At 37.1% G+C, this 17,567-nt stretch overlaps 1 protein-coding gene across 1 annotated transcript; it reads right to left on the bottom strand.

Annotated features, from left to right (window-relative positions):
- Positions 1–8,826: 8,826 nt before the first annotated feature.
- On the bottom strand, positions 8,827–9,716 carry LOC149221706 (uncharacterized). Its single transcript, XM_089383016.1, has 3 exons — positions 9,325–9,716; positions 9,168–9,200; positions 8,827–9,060 (listed from the first exon to the last, which is right to left on the bottom strand). The coding sequence occupies exons 1-3, from the start codon at positions 9,498–9,500 to the stop codon at positions 8,937–8,939; spliced, it is 333 nt and encodes a 110-aa protein (XP_089239142.1). The 5' UTR covers positions 9,501–9,716; the 3' UTR covers positions 8,827–8,936.
- Between the last annotated feature and the right edge of the window lie 7,851 nt (positions 9,717–17,567).

Raw genomic sequence — 17,567 nt, 5'->3', positions numbered from 1 at the left:
ACAAGAACTCTGAGTATTTTATCACAATGTATTCATAGAAAGAAGAGATATAAAGTAGATAAATATTTTTAGACCATGAGAAAACAAACATAATGAAGTACAAGCACCATGAACTCACTGAGCTAGAGTTCCTTGAAAATAGCTACCACCTGTATTTGTATTAGCTGAAAGATGATTACAATGCAAGCCTCCTTCACAAAAAGTTCCTCGATCTTCTCCTGAAGTGAAATGATACATATAGAATCTCCTAGACCACTTTCCCACCTTCAGGAGTCAAATTCCTTGGTGGACGAACTGACTCCAAGATTCTCTCAACCAACAGGTGAGAGTGAGAAGGTAGAACTCAAACACTTCATGAAGAGTTTGTTTAGGAGTTTGCTTCTTTTATGAGGCCTAATAAACATAAAAAACTACCCATGATGTAAATTTATTCATGCCTACATCACCTAGCCTCGTAACTAGTGCCATTACTTAGAGAATCTTGACTTTGACTAAGTCAAACTAGAAACTAGAAATTTACACAGTGAATTTTATAATTTGAAACACAGAAAATTGCAGAAGCACAGCACCGACTTGGAGCTGATTTTTAGGTGCCTTCCATGGGTCAAAATAAAAATCTGAGACAACGGTCAACTAGAACTTCAAGTATAGTTTCCATAAAAGTTTTAATTTATGAATTTGGACCATGGGAAGGCCTTCAAAAATCCATTCTCCCAAGGTCACTCTAGAAGCTCAGCGCCTGTCAAAAAATGGTCTAGAATGCTAGTTTTTTGCCACTTTTTTGCCTTTTTCTCCAAAACTAATCCACCTCTGCAAAATATGATTAAATGGGTTTTTAGAGGATGGAAAGAGATTTCCAAAAATGTAGACCTTTACTCAAATGGAGGACTGAGGACTTCTAGAGCAGCTGAATTTGTGAACTTAGACCAAAAATTCTCAAAAAACTCAAAATGCTCAGAATTTGCTCAAAATTGGAGGGAATGTGTAAAAATATGTTTGTTATAGCTTCATGGATGCTTCAGCAAGCATCTCCAAGTTTCCCTCATCCTTTTGGTCTTTTTTTGCCCTCCTTGAGATTATTTGCAAGTTGCTTTACCTTGACATTGGCGATCATGTTTTGAGCTTGATGGTGGTGTGTCATGTGTCTGAGGATATGATTGTCTCTATTTGCCTTCTCAAGGAGCTTTTCCAAGTGTTATTTCACCCTATTCAGCCAATATTCCTTATCTTAATGAACCTCTAGCGCGATCCTATCTTCTAGGTCAAGATCGTCATTCAATAGAATTTGTTCTTGTTCGTCTTGCAAAGCTTTCTTGAGGCCTCTTGTTCTTCGTATTTTCCTTTTTCCTCTCACCTCTAATGCTTTAGGCTCACTTGATGTCATGATCTCCTTACCCTTGCCAACTTGCTGCATTAACTTGGCTTTTTCCTTTTCTAGGATCAACTCCTTTGCTTTGAGTTGACTGTTTTCCTGTTCAAGGAATGATATAACATACTTTGCCCTTTCCAAATTGATTGATAGCTCATTCATTTGATAACCTTTCTCTCTGATTGTCTATCACATGTTTGAAGTTTGATCTTCCGCCTCTAAATCAACTAGTTCAAACTCATGCTCAACCGTGTCTTTCTCTTTTGATGTCGGTTCCTACTTTGTCGATGAAGAAGGCTTGGCCCCTTTCTCGCCATGAGAAGAAAACAAAAGCCTCTATCCTCTCTTGTACATTTTAGTCACCTCTGGCTTAGGTACTTGAATTTTCTCCACTGATTTGCTAAAGGACCACACCTCCATTTGAATGAAAAATAAACTGAGGTATGAATGGGAATGAAGTGATGTGAAGGTGGATTTTGACAAAATGATAGAGGAGGTTTGAAAAAGGTGGATATGAAATTTGAAAGCTGATGAAAATGAGTGAAGAAATAGTGGAAGAGTGATTTTCTTGGAAGGAGGAAAAACAGGGTTTGTAATGAAAAATGTCCAAAAACCTCTAGGAATGAGCTAGGGTTTTACTTTTTGAGGGGTAAAACTTTGTTTTGAGGTTAATTGAATGGTTAAAATGGTTTATTAAATATGTATTCAAGTGTAGGAAACGATTTTACATGTTTTAGAAACCGAAAATAAAGATGGCCATTTTCACCCTATCATTTCCCATGCAAATTTCACTACAAACCCTAACTTGAAAATCATTGACATGAGATTAATTTGGAAAAGAAAAAGAGGGATAATGGTGGTGTACTTACTTGTCCCTTGGCTTATAAGTCAATAAAATCAAGCTTTCAAGTGAAAAATTATGATTTCGAGAGTTTTGAAGGATTTCTGGGCGCTCTATCCTGCGCACAGTTCCAAAGTGCAGCGCAGTTCAGAGAAGCGCAACACCATCTTCCAAACCAATTTTGGAGGCCTTAAACTGCTCCAAATTGAGAGCTTGATATCTCGTTTGAAATATTTTGAAGTATAATATAAGATGGACTCCTCAAGTATGTAATTTGGACACTCCATCAGGGAGAAAATTTGATTTTCCTAAGGTCACTCCAAAAACACAGGGTTTCTCTGACAAAACCCAGCACCAACTTGCAGAGCACTTTTGGATGCCTTCTACTAATCCAAATCACAATATAAAGGTACCATTGGAAATATTATGATGTCTTCTACATAGTAGATTCCTTAATCATTGCCAACACCTGTTCCAAACCCCTAAAAAACTATCTTCAATTCAAGTTGTCCAGAAGTGTAGCAACTCCCCCGTAGCAAGTATATTTTGGGAATTTATTTCAAATCATAAATCTTGTGCATAAAATTAAGGAAGGGTTTTGTTTTGTGGACTATGTTGGACACAAACCTCTTTCAATTTTGTAAAATTATTCTCCATTGGGTCAAAAACATATTTTGAAGCAAACATGTCCCTATGAGAAATGATGAGGCAAGGTGGTGTACTGCAACATTATCTTATTGGAAATTAAACATTACCTTTACCTTTATTTTGTTTTCCCTAAGCTGCTAACTCCCTTTACCCACTTAATCACATGATGGACATTTTTTGGCAACATATGGTATCATGATGACACATGGAGTGAAACCCTAGACCATGACCTAAAATGAGGAATTTAACCATTTCATGACCCAAGACACTTAAATGAAAATATGATACCTCGAAGAAGACAATGACCATGATGAGTGATGAATACCATGAGTAAGTGAAGGGAGTAGTAGTGACCTGGACATAACAACCAGTGACCAAATTTTTATTTGAAGACTCACTGAAATGAAAAAATTTTGACTTGACACCTTAACAACACCTTGTAATAGCATATTTGATCACTCGTGACAGGCTGAACTGACTGAAACTAACACATTCAATAAATTCCGTGCCACAATGTAACCGTTATCAGTTAAAAGGTTGAAAATGCCCCATTTTACTCTTTCGCTCGTTTTTGTTGTAAAACTCTACTAAGCCAACTATGACACCCAGAACCTTTGAGCGACCAATTTAGCCACCTATTGCCACCTGAAGACACTGTGGACACCAAATTGAAGCAGAAAATACCCATTTCAAGCCTCAGTACCCTCTGCAGCTACCACAGAACACCGTTTGCACACCAAATCTCCAATTTCCAGGTATTCTTGGAAAAACCAGAACGACCTTGTGAATTTGAAAAATGCACAGTAATTATTGAATGGTTAATAAATTAAATTAATTAAGAAACCTTCATAAACTAAAGAAAGACTTGTTTTCCATCCAAACCGTTCTTTACAAATTGAAATTACCCTCCCACTGTCAAGAGCTTCTAAATCTTACTCCTAAAGCCACAGAAAGAGTAATTCAATTCACCACACCAAATTATGGCTTCCCAAACATCTCTAGATGTAAGACCCCTGCAAACCCATCAAATGGATATTGACCATCTTGCATTAGCCGATAGAGACTTTTAAATCAAGGACACTGGTTCCCTTGCCTACCTACTAAAACTCCACTACTAGAGTAAAGATAAGTTTTTGAACCAGAATGATGGCATTCACCTATGGGATTCCAATTTGCCCAAGTACTTGTTCCCAGAAGTACACCCATTCCTAAAAATCATCCACTTCCACCAAGCTTGCTACATTCATAGTAAAAGAGCCATAGTCACCCCTGACCAGCAAGCTCTATTTACCATCACTGCAGAATCCATTAATCAAATGCTGCAAATCCGGCCAAGCCCAAATGAGACCCCACTTTCAATTCAAGGCTTACTTGACCTCTATACCAAGTTAGACCTTCCCAAGATGGCCCATATTTTTCAAACTTTCATCATATAGGAGTCTCATACTCCTACAGAAAGTCCTCCATATGCTACCACCATTTTTTGTGAGAGAGACAAACAAATCATTACCATGCTCTCTTGCATTCTAGGGTATACCTCTGATGAACATGTGGATGAGGTTGTCCTTGCTTTCCTTTCTATCTTTTGCCCAGGCAAGCCTCCTGCTACAATTTACAACTATGCTCAGTTCATAGCAGACAGAATCCATGAGAAATTTATCAGGTTACCAACTGAGAGAGTCTTTAAATATTCATGAGTATTATTTCATATGTTCTTGTACTTCGAGTCAAACAAATTTCCTGTCAGCATCCAAAATTTGGACACCAAAGGCAATCCAAGATCTATCATCTCATGGACACCAGTGATCCAAAAATTCTCCACTATGTTTTCCTATAAATACTTCATTGATTCATTTTTCCATCCAGTTATAAATATGCTAACTAGTAGCTATCAGCCCAAGACCAGTAAGGAAATTAAAAGGGTTTTACCGTTGGCAAAGAAAAGTAGAGTGGGAGACTGGTATCTATACTAGGACCAAACAGAGATAAGGATATGTGGATGCCAACTAGCTCCCTACAAATTGCCCAAATACCTCCCCATGAGGATATTTGCATTAGAATACTTTAGGTAGATTATAAACTCTGATGAAGTCAATTTCCTATCAACTAGGAAGAAGACCCAGTTCAAAATGAAAAATCAATTGGCCCCTTTATTTGTAATACTAGGGAAGCTGGACCAGAGGTAGATAAGATTTTATAGCAGATGAATTTCAAGAACAATTTTATGTGGCAATATGACCCTCATGGATTCATAAATAAACTAAGGCTCAAAGTCAAATTGGGTCCATTCATACATCATCCCAGCTAGACATTGAGAGATTTTCCAACCAGTCAGAATGGTTGGAAAAAACATTGATAGATATGGACAATACTGTAGTAGATGTGCAGAATACATTAACAGATGTGGAAAAGCATATTGATACTAGTTCCTTTCTGCAGGTTCCAGTACTAGAAGAACATATGAATATTACTCCTACTTTGCAGACTCCAGCCAATGAAGACAGGAATGTGAAAAGAACCAGGGAATAAGGTTCTAGTTCAGCAATGGACACTACAGATGACCAATTTGAGATCAGTTAGAGGAAGAGGCCCAAGCTTAATCCTATAACTGAACAGGAAGACACCATTGATACAGTGGAAATCACTGACATTGAAACAATTGTTGGAAGGAATAAAGGCCAAACAGCTTTAGAAGAAAGACACCAACCTTATACCTCAAACACCCAACTTATTGAGAAACAGCTCTGCATTGAAGTCTCTTCATATAGAAAGCTTGTGGATAAAGAGGAAGATATTAAAGAGAAATACAAAGAAATTAAGTTGAGGAATGAGGCATTGAAGGATGAAACTTATGCCCATTACTTCAAGCAAACACCTGCCAATCAAAATAGGTTAATATCAGCCTTTGACATTAAGACTGGGAAGATGGAAATGACATTCATGCAACCTACAGTCCAAAAACTCAAATCATTAGTTCACTATAGGAAAACTGAATTTGAATTTTTGGCTAGGGATGTTCACCCTATTGACCATATCAAATTCCATAAGTAGGGAGGTGAGATGATCTATTCCACCATGAAAAATAAAGCTATGACTATGCATAAACTTCAAATTTCATTGGATAATATCATTGCACAGTACAAGCTGGAAAAGGCCTCCTCATAGGCCAAGGGCAACATAATCAAGTCACTGGAAGACTTAGTGATTGAGCCTGCTAAGAAACTAATAAAGAAGAAGAATGAGGATATTTCTGCTTTGAAGAAGAAATTGAACCTGCCTCATTCAGATCATCCACAGACAAATGAAGTCCTTGAAAGCCAAACTCAGCAAGAGGAGATGATGGACCTCATTCTGCAATTGAATGATCAGTTGAAAGAAATGGAGAAGGAGTTGGGCAACTTAATACAACTGAAACAAGCCAGCCTTGAGACTGCCACTGCCACTGCCATTCCAACAGTCACTACAAAAGTACCATCAACCTTGGCAGCTTCATTGGCTTCCACAGCTCCACTAGCTACAACACTTCCAGCTGGCAATAGGCTTGACAACAATAGCAAATCAACCAAGTGATGAGACAAGAAAATTGGTCAAAGAAATGGAGGACATGTCCATTTAGACCTCTAAGATCAATAGACTCAAAGAAAAGTTAAGGAGTTTGGAGGATGAGAAGAAAATTACCCAAATTATACACAAGGATGAAGTTCAGAAGTCAACCAGGTTGACTGAAAGAATGAAGAGCTTGGAAAAAGAATTGACATTAAAGGGGCCACTTGGCCAAGCTAAATAACAACTTTGAGCCAATATCATTGACAGTGTCAATGATATTTGGCCATCTATACAAGTCATCTTTGAAAAAAATGGCGTAGTCAAAAACACTACAAAAGCAATTCAAAGAGTTAAGGCTGAACTTGGAGACATGCCTGAAGAAGCCACTAGATTAATCCACTTCCTTAACTCTAAAAACAAATACAAATTGCAGGAGCTGGACATAGCTCATGGCACTGACACCATACTAGAGGTGAAAAAGGTTCTTGCCAAGAGGAACTTGATGATGAACCTTGAGGACAAATGCCAAACCATGCACTTGGCTATAGACAGATTCATGGTTAAGTTTGATGCTTTAAGGTAGAAATGTCTGCCAGAGAATTAGAGAGGCTGCAAGAGATCAAGCCAATAATTCCTCTATGAAGGGGATGCCTACAGGAAAGGTTCTGTACCAAACTTTTGAGAACCTATTTTACCTCCAACATGAGGTAAAACACCTTTTTGTAGATCAGCCCAGCTTTTCCAAGTACACAGAAGCAGATGAAATCTAGAGGAGGATGGTAAATATTCAATTGCTAGATGTGGACACACTTTTCTTTCACTGTGTTGTTTTCACTTTTACTGCGCATTTTTACAGTGGCAAAGTAAAAAGAATAGTCAGTGTGAAGACCAACAAAAAGGCAGAGAATAAACAACAGAAGATCAAAGCATAAAGACAACACAACCAAATAAACGGGGACATCATACAACAGTTGAACATCTATCTCTATCTTCTTGCATGAAGATATTTCTTTTTCCTAGATTAATTCCCAAGACAGTTTGGGATATTTTGTAAACTATTTTCGTATAAATACTTCATAATTTGAAGTATTGGGTGTGGATTGCTAGATATTTTTGTAGTTGTATTGATCTGTAACCCTGAGTGTTCATTGTACCAAATTTTTCAAGTCAGCATACTGGACTGAGTAATAAAGATTGCATTACAGGATTCATGTGTTCAGCTACTTCGGTGAAGTATTTTCTTTTGTTAAATTGTTATTTTCTTATGTATTTCACAAACTTTCATGTTATCTAAATCGAATGAATTAACTGGAAATTTATTTTAGAATTTGTTTAAGTACACTCTCTCTTGAACAATTAATCATTTTAATTTTTTCTTTTTATATCCGGATCTAAGAATCCTTTATATCTCTCCCATCCCAATTGACCTCTTTCACTTCCTTCATTATCCGGTTCAAGGAACCCTTAATTTCCCTTTAGATCCGATTGAAAACCACTTCACCATCCAACCTTAAGATCTGAATTTACTCACCTACCTTAAGATCTGAATTTACTCACCTACCTTGCCCTGTAAGCACTATCTTTATAACTTAATCCAATCATGTTTGTTTGACATTTGACCCCATAGAACATGGTAAAAGACATCCCTCTATCCATCTAAGTGATCTATCCATCTAAGTGATCCCACCACCAAATCAAAATGAAAACCCAAGTACAATCATAACCAGCCTAAAATCAATTAACTAAACAAAGTTAAATCATAAAGAGAGAACCCTCTCTGAGCATTAGGAATGTTAGATCCTAATCTCCAAAGCAAGTTTGTGGTTACCTCTATCATTTCTTTCACAACAACTCTAGAGAAATTTTGGAGTGATAACAAGAGGAACGACAACAGTCCACATTTGTTCCTCGCAGCTAGTCGATTATAGACAACCAGAGAAATGGTTGTGGGAATGGTTATTGAAGGAAAGAATGAGTTAATAATGAGGAGTATCTACAAAAAGACTCGAAATTAAGTGAACCAGAACCTTTATTTTTAACACCTTTGTACTGAAAACAAAAGTGAGAAGAACATTTAGAAAGGAAAAATACAGAGAACTGTGCTGATAAGTCTTAAGGTAAAGGCTGTATAATATTTATATAAACATTTTTAAACTATGAGGGAATAAAGATAACCAAGTTTCACCCTTTCATACCAGTAAAACCCTACAGGACGTAGAAATCTCTCGTAAATGCAAATGGAGGAATTAGTTGGAAAAATGAGTGCGTATTATGAACAACGTTTATGAAAAACACTTAAAATCAGTTCCAAATGAAAATATTAAGAAATACATGGCTAAATCTAGCATACTTTCAAAACCAATCGATACCCAAAATCCTATAGTATTTGTAATGGGGATTCTGTCGATAATGACTCAGAAAAGAAAAGAAAAACAGTCATCTAGATATCTTCCTCAAGAAAATAACTTATTACATAATCATAATTCTTCCTTTATGAGCAGAACTACCTCCTAGAATTTCTGTAAACCCTAACTAGAGATGATTTAATAGCACCTTGAAGTTTTTGAGCTTGATGGCCATGCTATGATAGGAACCAATGAATTTGAATGGAACTAGGTAATTCGCAGGAACCGAAGCCAAACCCTTATCACCAACTCTGCACGAAAAGAGAACCCAATCACAGTAATGAAGGATTAAAATATTTCTGTGCTGAGAACATTCTTCTGAGGAAAATACTACACATAGCAATGACTCGGCCATTACCTTAAGTGATTGAGGAAATGTCTGAGGCCATACCTGCAACCGAGACAAGCGGGGTTGCTGTGTTAGACAAGCTTGAAACCAATAAGAGAAAGGAAGCTTGTAGAAACCACCTGCATCACCTTAATTTCCAGCTTGGTAAGAAGAGTCAAATCATTACCTTGTCGTAGACAGCAGGATATGAATTGCCGCTTTTCGGTCAATGTAAAAGAATAACAAACCAAAGTCTGCAAGCGAGTAGACAACGAAAAACACCGGTCGAGAGGCATAAGAGACCTCTGCAATGGAGAGAGTTAGTGTTGTGAATAGGGTTTGACAGAGTGAAACCCTCCCCATGGTAAAAACCAAAATGACTACCGAGAAGCGGAACAAAAGACAGTGGTTACCCTAACACACAGCTGAATTCTCTACACCATTGGATGATGAGCGAAGAGATCGATGGTCTGCATATGGCCAAGTTTTAGTCTTTGAGGGTATAAAAGGTTCGTGATGCAGAATAGCTGGAAAGAGGTATTGTCATCTAGTTTCCACCATCCAACCTTCATAGTGATAACTGCCAATGAGCCACCTTAACCAAAGTGACCAATAAACATTTGTAGCCTGGTGTGTGGTAAGTCTTATCCAATGGTTTTTGACCATGGTTATCATGAGATCATTAAACGGGAGGGTTAATCCAAAGTAAATAAACATAACTGTATGATAAATATTACACAGTTTTTGCAATGTATGGGTATTGATGTTTGTTTCATAAATATATATACATATTTTAAATTTAATACATGTTACAATAGTTTACCAACATTGTATACATCTTTCTATCCATGCCTTCATCCAATCAAATAATTTTGCAATGTATAAATGTATTGCATACCACTATTGACCAACTGTTTAAGAAAAGAAAAATTCATTAATCTTTTGGTTCCATGGTAAAGCTTAATAAATTATGGAAGAAAAAAAATAAAAAAGGTACAATAACATACATAAAAATGAATAATTAATCAAAAATAGTATAAATATTTACTATATATTAATCAATTTTTACTTTCGTCATTTTACCTTTCCCTAGTAAGATCTCCACTTCAAATTTCTTGATGGAGTTAACATCCCAAATGTAGGCCACATTCATATTTGCTAATTTAGGATCATATTGACAAATATACACCAATAATTGATATACCATATAGCCCTCCATCATAAAACCCTTAAAACATGCTCTTTATCTAAAAAAAACCTTTAATTATTTGAAATTCCTCTCTACCATCTACATTGACCTTGTATGTAATGTCCACATAATTCAACCTCCTCAACTAGGCATATGAGGTAGTATTCCCGCACATTGAAAAATGTAAAATGTTGGTTTTTTTTTGCATTTCACACATCAACGAGTGAATTTCTCTCCTCCAATACTTTATATCTCCTTTATAATTTTTTTTAGATGAGAATCACCTACACATTATGCATGGAAATCATGAGCTTTTAACAACAAAATAATATATACGTTGCAAGTAAAACACATCTCAACTTGTTTTACATCTAACATTCCACATAAAAAATACTATTATACTTACCTCATGTATTTTCCAAGCTCAATATAAATTGGTTTATGTTGTTATCAAAGTTGTCCAAAAGTGATAAATAGCGACATATTGTAACAAAAAAGGAACCACTAAATAGTATGGGATTAGAGGACATTAAGCATACTATAACAAAGTAGTGATAAAAAAATAAAAAATAAATGTGTACACCAATAGAAACACATAAAAAAATAATTACCTTAATGAAGGTATGCTAGTCATGAGTATTTAATGGACCAACTTCATATTTCTTCATTCAGATATTATTTATGTTTGAAAAAATTCATGTGTGGAATTCAATTTTTTGAATGATCTCATTTACACATTTATTTGTTGCTCTATTAATAACCACAAAAGGTTATTTTGTTGTCCATAACTATTTAAATTAATCACATTTCCATTACATGATTGGCTTCTTAAATGTCACTATAATTTTTTACAACTTTTTGTATGTCACTCTTTCCATATAAGATTCTCCATAATGTTTCTATTACATTCTTCTCAATATGCATGGTATCAAACAAATGAGCTATTTGTAGGTGTTCATAGTACGGAAACCTACTAAATTATACATGGTAAATTTTCATTCCTAGTGGAAGTCCATTAATGCCTCGACAAACCTCAGGAAACATAAATGTAATTGCAACAATAAATGTTAGTTATAGTACAAACAAAATTCAATACAAATAAAACTGTAAAATATTAAATATATGATAAATAGATGAATTGTTTACTTTGACAATTTCTATTATATTGAAACTTCCATAGGTGATGTTTCATTCTTCATGGTTTTATTTCGGTCTCTTTTTCCCACTGAAATTATGTTTTTCAGTGGTACAATACCTACGTTTCATAGAGAGGAGGTGCCTATTATAATCATATACCTACTTTCCTAAACTTATGGAATGATGAGATTTCATTTGAGGACTACAAACTAGACATGCAAATTTACCCTTTGTTTGAAGATGCACAAGATATGGGTTAATGTCAATATTAATAATATATCAATGAATTATTTAAAAAATATTTGTGATAAATTGATAAAATTATATACTATTAAAGTGTAGTATGTTCGTTATTCTCCAAACGATCGCTTTGCTATGTAACAATAACACTATAAAAAATGTTGTTACAATAAAATTATATAAGTGTGTTAGCAATGCTATAGTGGTGTAACAATAGCACTATATAGGGGTGTAATAGTAGCACTATATAGGGGTGTTGTTACGAAATCATAGAAATGTTGCAACAACTCTATCATTTTGCTAATATTATTTTCGTAACATCAATATACAATGCTATTAAAACACCCTCGTTACAATTTTTTTTTTACAAAACAAAGAAATTATTTGGAGAATGAAAACAAATAGTATTAATACATGTGGTTATGAGCCATGTTTGTAAGTTTTTGGACAGATAGAACCCTGTGAATTTCTTGAGTAATAAGATTGGGTATTTTTTCCATGTGGGGTATTTCTTTGAGTATTGTGCTTCATTTATTTTCTACGATTTATTTGTTTTAAATGTGTATATCATATTGTTGTTACTTTTTTTCAACACCCCTATAGCATTGCTACAACGCTCATGTACATTGTTGTTGTCACATCCTTGTAGAATTGTTGTAACACCTTATACGTTTTTGTTGTTGCAACCGTACAGCATTATTGCAACACCCCCATTACAATGTTGTTGTAGAAATTTCTCTATGGATTAGCTAGTTCTCATACCATGTAGAAATTCTCACTCTAGATCACCTAATAATGCAATGTAATAAACCAAAATACTTGATCTACTTCTACTATCAAACTTTGCGAAAGCTTAATCAATTTGACCAAGATCAATTGGAACACATATAAAAAAGAAGAAGAAATCATACACATGAAACACAGAAGAATACTTTGGGGGAAGCCTCAGCTAAAAACCCTGCTATCTGTATTATCATACAAGTGGAAATATCTCAGAATTACACAAAGCTTTAGCTCACAAGCTATCTAGCTCTTAGTACAATCCCTCACTATTGCTCATAGACAACATAGACAACACTTATGCCTTCCTTCAGTCCTCCAAGCCTCCTATTTCCTTGCACGGTTTCTCCTGGGTCCTCAAGCTGCCACCTGTGTGTAATTACCTCACACGCTGCTCACCAAAATCAGAAATAACTGTGCAATCCTGAAGGAGATAATCCCTTCTGCATGGGTGAGTTTCCTATATAGGAAAATTCCTCCAACTGATAGTACACTGTCCTTTCATCTGATCTCAACTGCGTCTCTAACTGAACTAACATGCATGAGTTATTTATGAGAGAATATTCAGTGATCTGAAGTGCAGTAGTTACATGCATTCATGAATTAAGTAATTGAACTCACAATCAGTTGCACAAACTATTGGAACTAATCTAACTGGACTTAACTTAGTTAACTAAGATAACTAATTACAACTCAAATACAACTCATCCTTATCTCCTTAATTAAGGGATAACTTCCTCAATCAAAAGGATAAATGTTGCATGTCTTCACATAGACTTCATGTTTGATTTTCTCCAACTAATTAACTCAAGATGAATTAATTAATTATTTTTCAAACAGTTGTTGAGACCAAATTCGAATTTCAATTCTCAATTTTAATTCAGGGACTAATTGAAATTGGAATGTATCGCGAAATTCTATTTATAAAAATTCTATTTTTAGCATTTCTAATTTATCATTCCTTGTTTCTATATCCAACACTAGTACCTGAAATGCTATTTATAGCAATTCTATTTTTAGCATTTCTTGTTGCCATTTTCAACACTCCCAATAAGAAAGGAATTCAACTCAAACCCGATCCTGAACCTTTGGAATGTTCTGCATGCAACACTTCTCCCTAGAATTGTTGCTCCAACAACTCTAGAAACAAAAAGGTATCCATCCTGAATCAGAATGATGCCTCTGTCATCAAAGTCTCTAACTGCTATTGCCTCTGTTGATTGAAAAACTCTGCACCTCTGTGCTCTTCAGTATCTGATTGCTCAAGCCTCTATCACTTTGATCTCTGACTACATCAATCACACTGATTCCTCCTGCTGCATTCTTACTGCTGCTAGCCCTATCTCCCAGCATTGCATCCGCACTACACCTCCTATCATCATGTTGCATCGTGTTGCCCACTACTGCACTGCAGCTCAATTACTGAGACGTAAGTAACTGATCTCCCAACTAACCTCCCTGTGGGGCTAGAAACACCATCTGATGCTGAAGTTTCCTCTGCCGCTCCATCTGCATCTATCTCTACCCACTCAGCCAGTCCTACTACTCCTCGTCGGGGCTCCAGTAGCAAGGTCTAATTAAAGAGGTTGGGTACCTCAAATATCCTACCCCTATTTCAGCCTTCTTGGGATTGTCACTCCACATCGCCCCACCTCCTACCTGGAGGTATGGATGCATGTGATCCCTCTGCCCACTTGGATCAAAATTTCCACCTACTGGAGGTCTCTGCATGAGTAGATGGATCCACTCGATCTCCTCTCAGCTTCTCCAGTTGTGGCTGCTCCAGAACCTCCTGAAGCTACTTCACCAATTATGGCTCCTCCACAATTGTCTGAGACTTCTTTTGGCACTACATGTTGAGAGGTAATGTACTCTCCCTCTCAACCACCAAGTCTGCAATAGTTGCATTGCTCCTCAAGGCTTTGCATGCATCTTGAACCTCAAGAGCATATAGGTTCTTGACTTGTGACCCAATCTGCTTCACCTATCTCGTGGTTATGTGTCTAAGGAAAACCTTTCCCTTACTGAAGACTACATCATAGCCTTTGTCTTCCAACATCGCGGTCGATACCAAGTTCTTCTTCAGTCCTGGCACATACTTCACATCTATCGTGCCCACACCTGAAACACTATACTTTTCATCATTACCCATCGCTATGAGTATATGAAGGTATTTCTCCTCCAAGGTACTGAACAAACTCTTATTTCTGGTCATGTGGAATGAGGCTCTACTATCAAGAAACCAACCACAACCCATCATCAATGAAACCATGCATGTGATGAGGCTAAAATCCAATTCGAATTGAGAGGCCAATGCCTCACCTACAGATCCTTCCTTGGATCCCATCTTGGATTTCTTCAATGGAAAATTTGTTGCATAATGGACCACCTCATGACAATGAAAGCATCGCACTTTCGATTTGTCAATCTTCTTCCCACCATGGGAAGAACTCGATTTGGGATGAGAATCCTTCTCCTTCCCTTTCTTTTCCTTACTCGCTAAGGCACAATTTTCTTCATCCTCCTTGGATGAAGAACCATCTCTGGTGCTTCTCCTAATCTCCTCCTACATCTGATCCGACCACAGTCATTACCAATTTGGCAGTTTCTCTCTTCCATTCACTGAGTCCTGGTAGTTATGCCATCACTTAGGAAGACTGAGGAGAGCAAGACTCACCATGACATCATCGGCTATCGTGATTCCTACACTTCCAAGCTCATCCTTGCAGGTGGTGAGCTTGTTCAGATATGTAGAGATCGTGTCGCCCTTTTCACACTTGATTTTTCGAAGCTTGTCTTTCAGTGCCAGCTTCCTTTGATCACTGTTGTTCCGATATAGATCCTTCAATGTTTTCCACATTGAAAACGGTGTCTCCTTCCCATGGAGATCGAGACAATGTGGTCTCGAACTCCCTCCAGAAGAATCCTCCTCACTCTAGCCACACATTTCTTCTATTCCGATAATTCTTGGGCATTAGCTGCTGCTGGATTGGGGACTTCTTGATCAATGAAATCCTTCAAACCATTGTCCTCTAATACCTCTTCCATGCGATCCTTCCAGGCTATATAATTCGAGCTGCCATCCAGCACATACTCAAGTCTCAAACCATTGAACGCCATTGGTGAAATTTGAGATGTGATGAGAATTTGATTCTATAATTAGGAAGTTCAAACTTCAAACTTCTCCCTTATTTGTATACTTTTCTTCACTTTGATCACCTTTGCTCCGATACCAAGTAGAAATTTCTCTATGGATCAGCTAGCTCTGATACCAGGTAGAAATTCTCATTGTAGATCACCTGATAATGCAATGTACTAAAGAAAAATACTTGATCTGCTTCTACTATCAAACTTTGCGGAATCTTAATCAATTTGAGAAAGATAAATTGGAACACATATAACGAAGAAAAAGAAATCATACACATGAAACACAGAAGAATACTCTGGGGAAAGCCTCAGCTAAAAACCCCGCTATCTAAATTATCATACAAATGGAAATATTTTATAATTACACAAAGCTTTAGCTCACAAGCTATCCAGCTCTTAGTACAATCCCTCACTGTTGCTCATAGACAAAATAGACAACACCTGTGCCTTCCTTTAGTCCTCCAAGCCTCCTATTTCTTTGCGCAGTTTCTCTTGGGTCCTCAAGCTACCACATGTGTGTAATTACCTCACACACTACTCACCAAACTCAGAAATAACTACACAATCTTGAAGGAGATAATTCCTTCTGCATGGATGAGTTTCCCATATAGGAAAATTCCTCCAACTAATAGTACATTGTCCCTTCATCTAATCTCAACTAGGTCTCTGACTGAACTGACATGCATGAGTTAATTATGAGAGAATATTCAGTTATCTGAAGTGCAGCAGTGATCTGAAAATGGGTCAGTAAAGGCTTCTTGTCTAACTTACAAGAACCTCTCTAGCTTCCAAAGCTTATATATATATATATATATATATATATATATATCCCAAGATCTAGTGATTAACCAATTGCGTAATTAATAATGTGCTTGAAAATAGGTGTATGCTTGTGTTTATGTTTAACTCGCCAAATGCCTTAAGTTCCGCTGCTTATGCTGATATGTAAATACATATATCAGTAAATAATACAACAATAAAACAAACACATAGAACGACAATGTAATATGGAGTTCACCCAAAACTCTTGGGCTACGTCTCCTTGAGCTCTAGTCAACTCAACTAGGCTCTCTGGGATTATGGTATATGTCCTTTTACAAGCTCCATGCTCAACTCCACTAGTTTACATAGAACACAATGGGTTTAGAACACCATCTTATCCCTGGCTCTGAAGCTCTCAGGCTTTTTGGCTCTGGCTCTCAGCTCTTGCTCTGGCTCTGGCTCTTCGGCTCTGGCTCTAGCTCTGGCTCTTCAGCTCTAGCTCTGGCTCTGGCTCTTGGCTCTCGCTCTGGCTCTTCAGCTCTGGCTCTGGCTCTGGCTTCTCTGAGCTCTCTCTCTCGGCCTCTGCATGCATCAATGGTTCGCTTGACCTCCAAAAATGCCCCTTAGCAACCTTCCAGCGACCTTCAGCAATCTCCCCGTGACCCTTGGTCAATCATGCTCTCTATGTTTTTGTAATGCATCGATTACTATCCTCCATCATGGAAAACCATGTGTTTCCTCAAAACAATCAGTTTCTCATTGCTGTGAATCAGCGACACAGGAAAACCCAACCGTTTGGCCTTCCTCTTATGGAAATAGCCACAAATGCATTACACAGGAAAAACTGACAAAAACACATGATTGAGCATTTTCCCGGACTTCAAATATTATAGGATCGTGCTTAAAATCCTATCGGATCCACCTTTTATGGATATCGCAATCTCCTTTGTATTTCCCACTGTTGATCTACTTGATCTCTGATCCAACGGCTGACATTCATTTCGGGTGGCTTGTATGTACAGAGATTACCCGCCCGAAAAGGCGGTTTTCTCTCTCCTTTTCCATGCCACGTGTTGGCCAGTGTATGGGATCGGGCAGAGCCCATGCCCGAAATCCCACTTACCACAAAACTCAAATAATATAAAGCTACATCTATAAACCTTTCAGGTCCGGCT

The sequence above is a fragment of the Pinus tabuliformis genome, chromosome Q (assembly GCF_031772625.1).
Source record: "Pinus tabuliformis cultivar Carrire ecotype Pingquan chromosome Q, CPIR1, whole genome shotgun sequence".
Taxonomy (NCBI): Eukaryota; Viridiplantae; Streptophyta; class Pinopsida; order Pinales; family Pinaceae; genus Pinus; species Pinus tabuliformis.
Note: the sequence above shows the minus strand (reverse complement) of the source record. Positions and strands in the feature narration are given on the sequence as shown.

Bases quoted from the DNA above. Each gene is read 5' to 3' on its own strand.
- LOC149221706 (XM_089383016.1), bottom strand. From the start codon at position 9,500: ATGGGGAGGGTTTCACTCTGTCAAACCCTATTCACAACACTAACTCTC. The intron at 9,201-9,324 runs GTAATGATTTGA...TCTCGGTTGCAG, and splicing joins ATCCTGCTGTCTACGACAAG to GTATGGCCTCAGACATTTCC. The intron at 9,061-9,167 runs GTAATGGCCGAG...CTTTTCGTGCAG, and splicing joins CATTTCCTCAATCACTTAAG to AGTTGGTGATAAGGGTTTGG.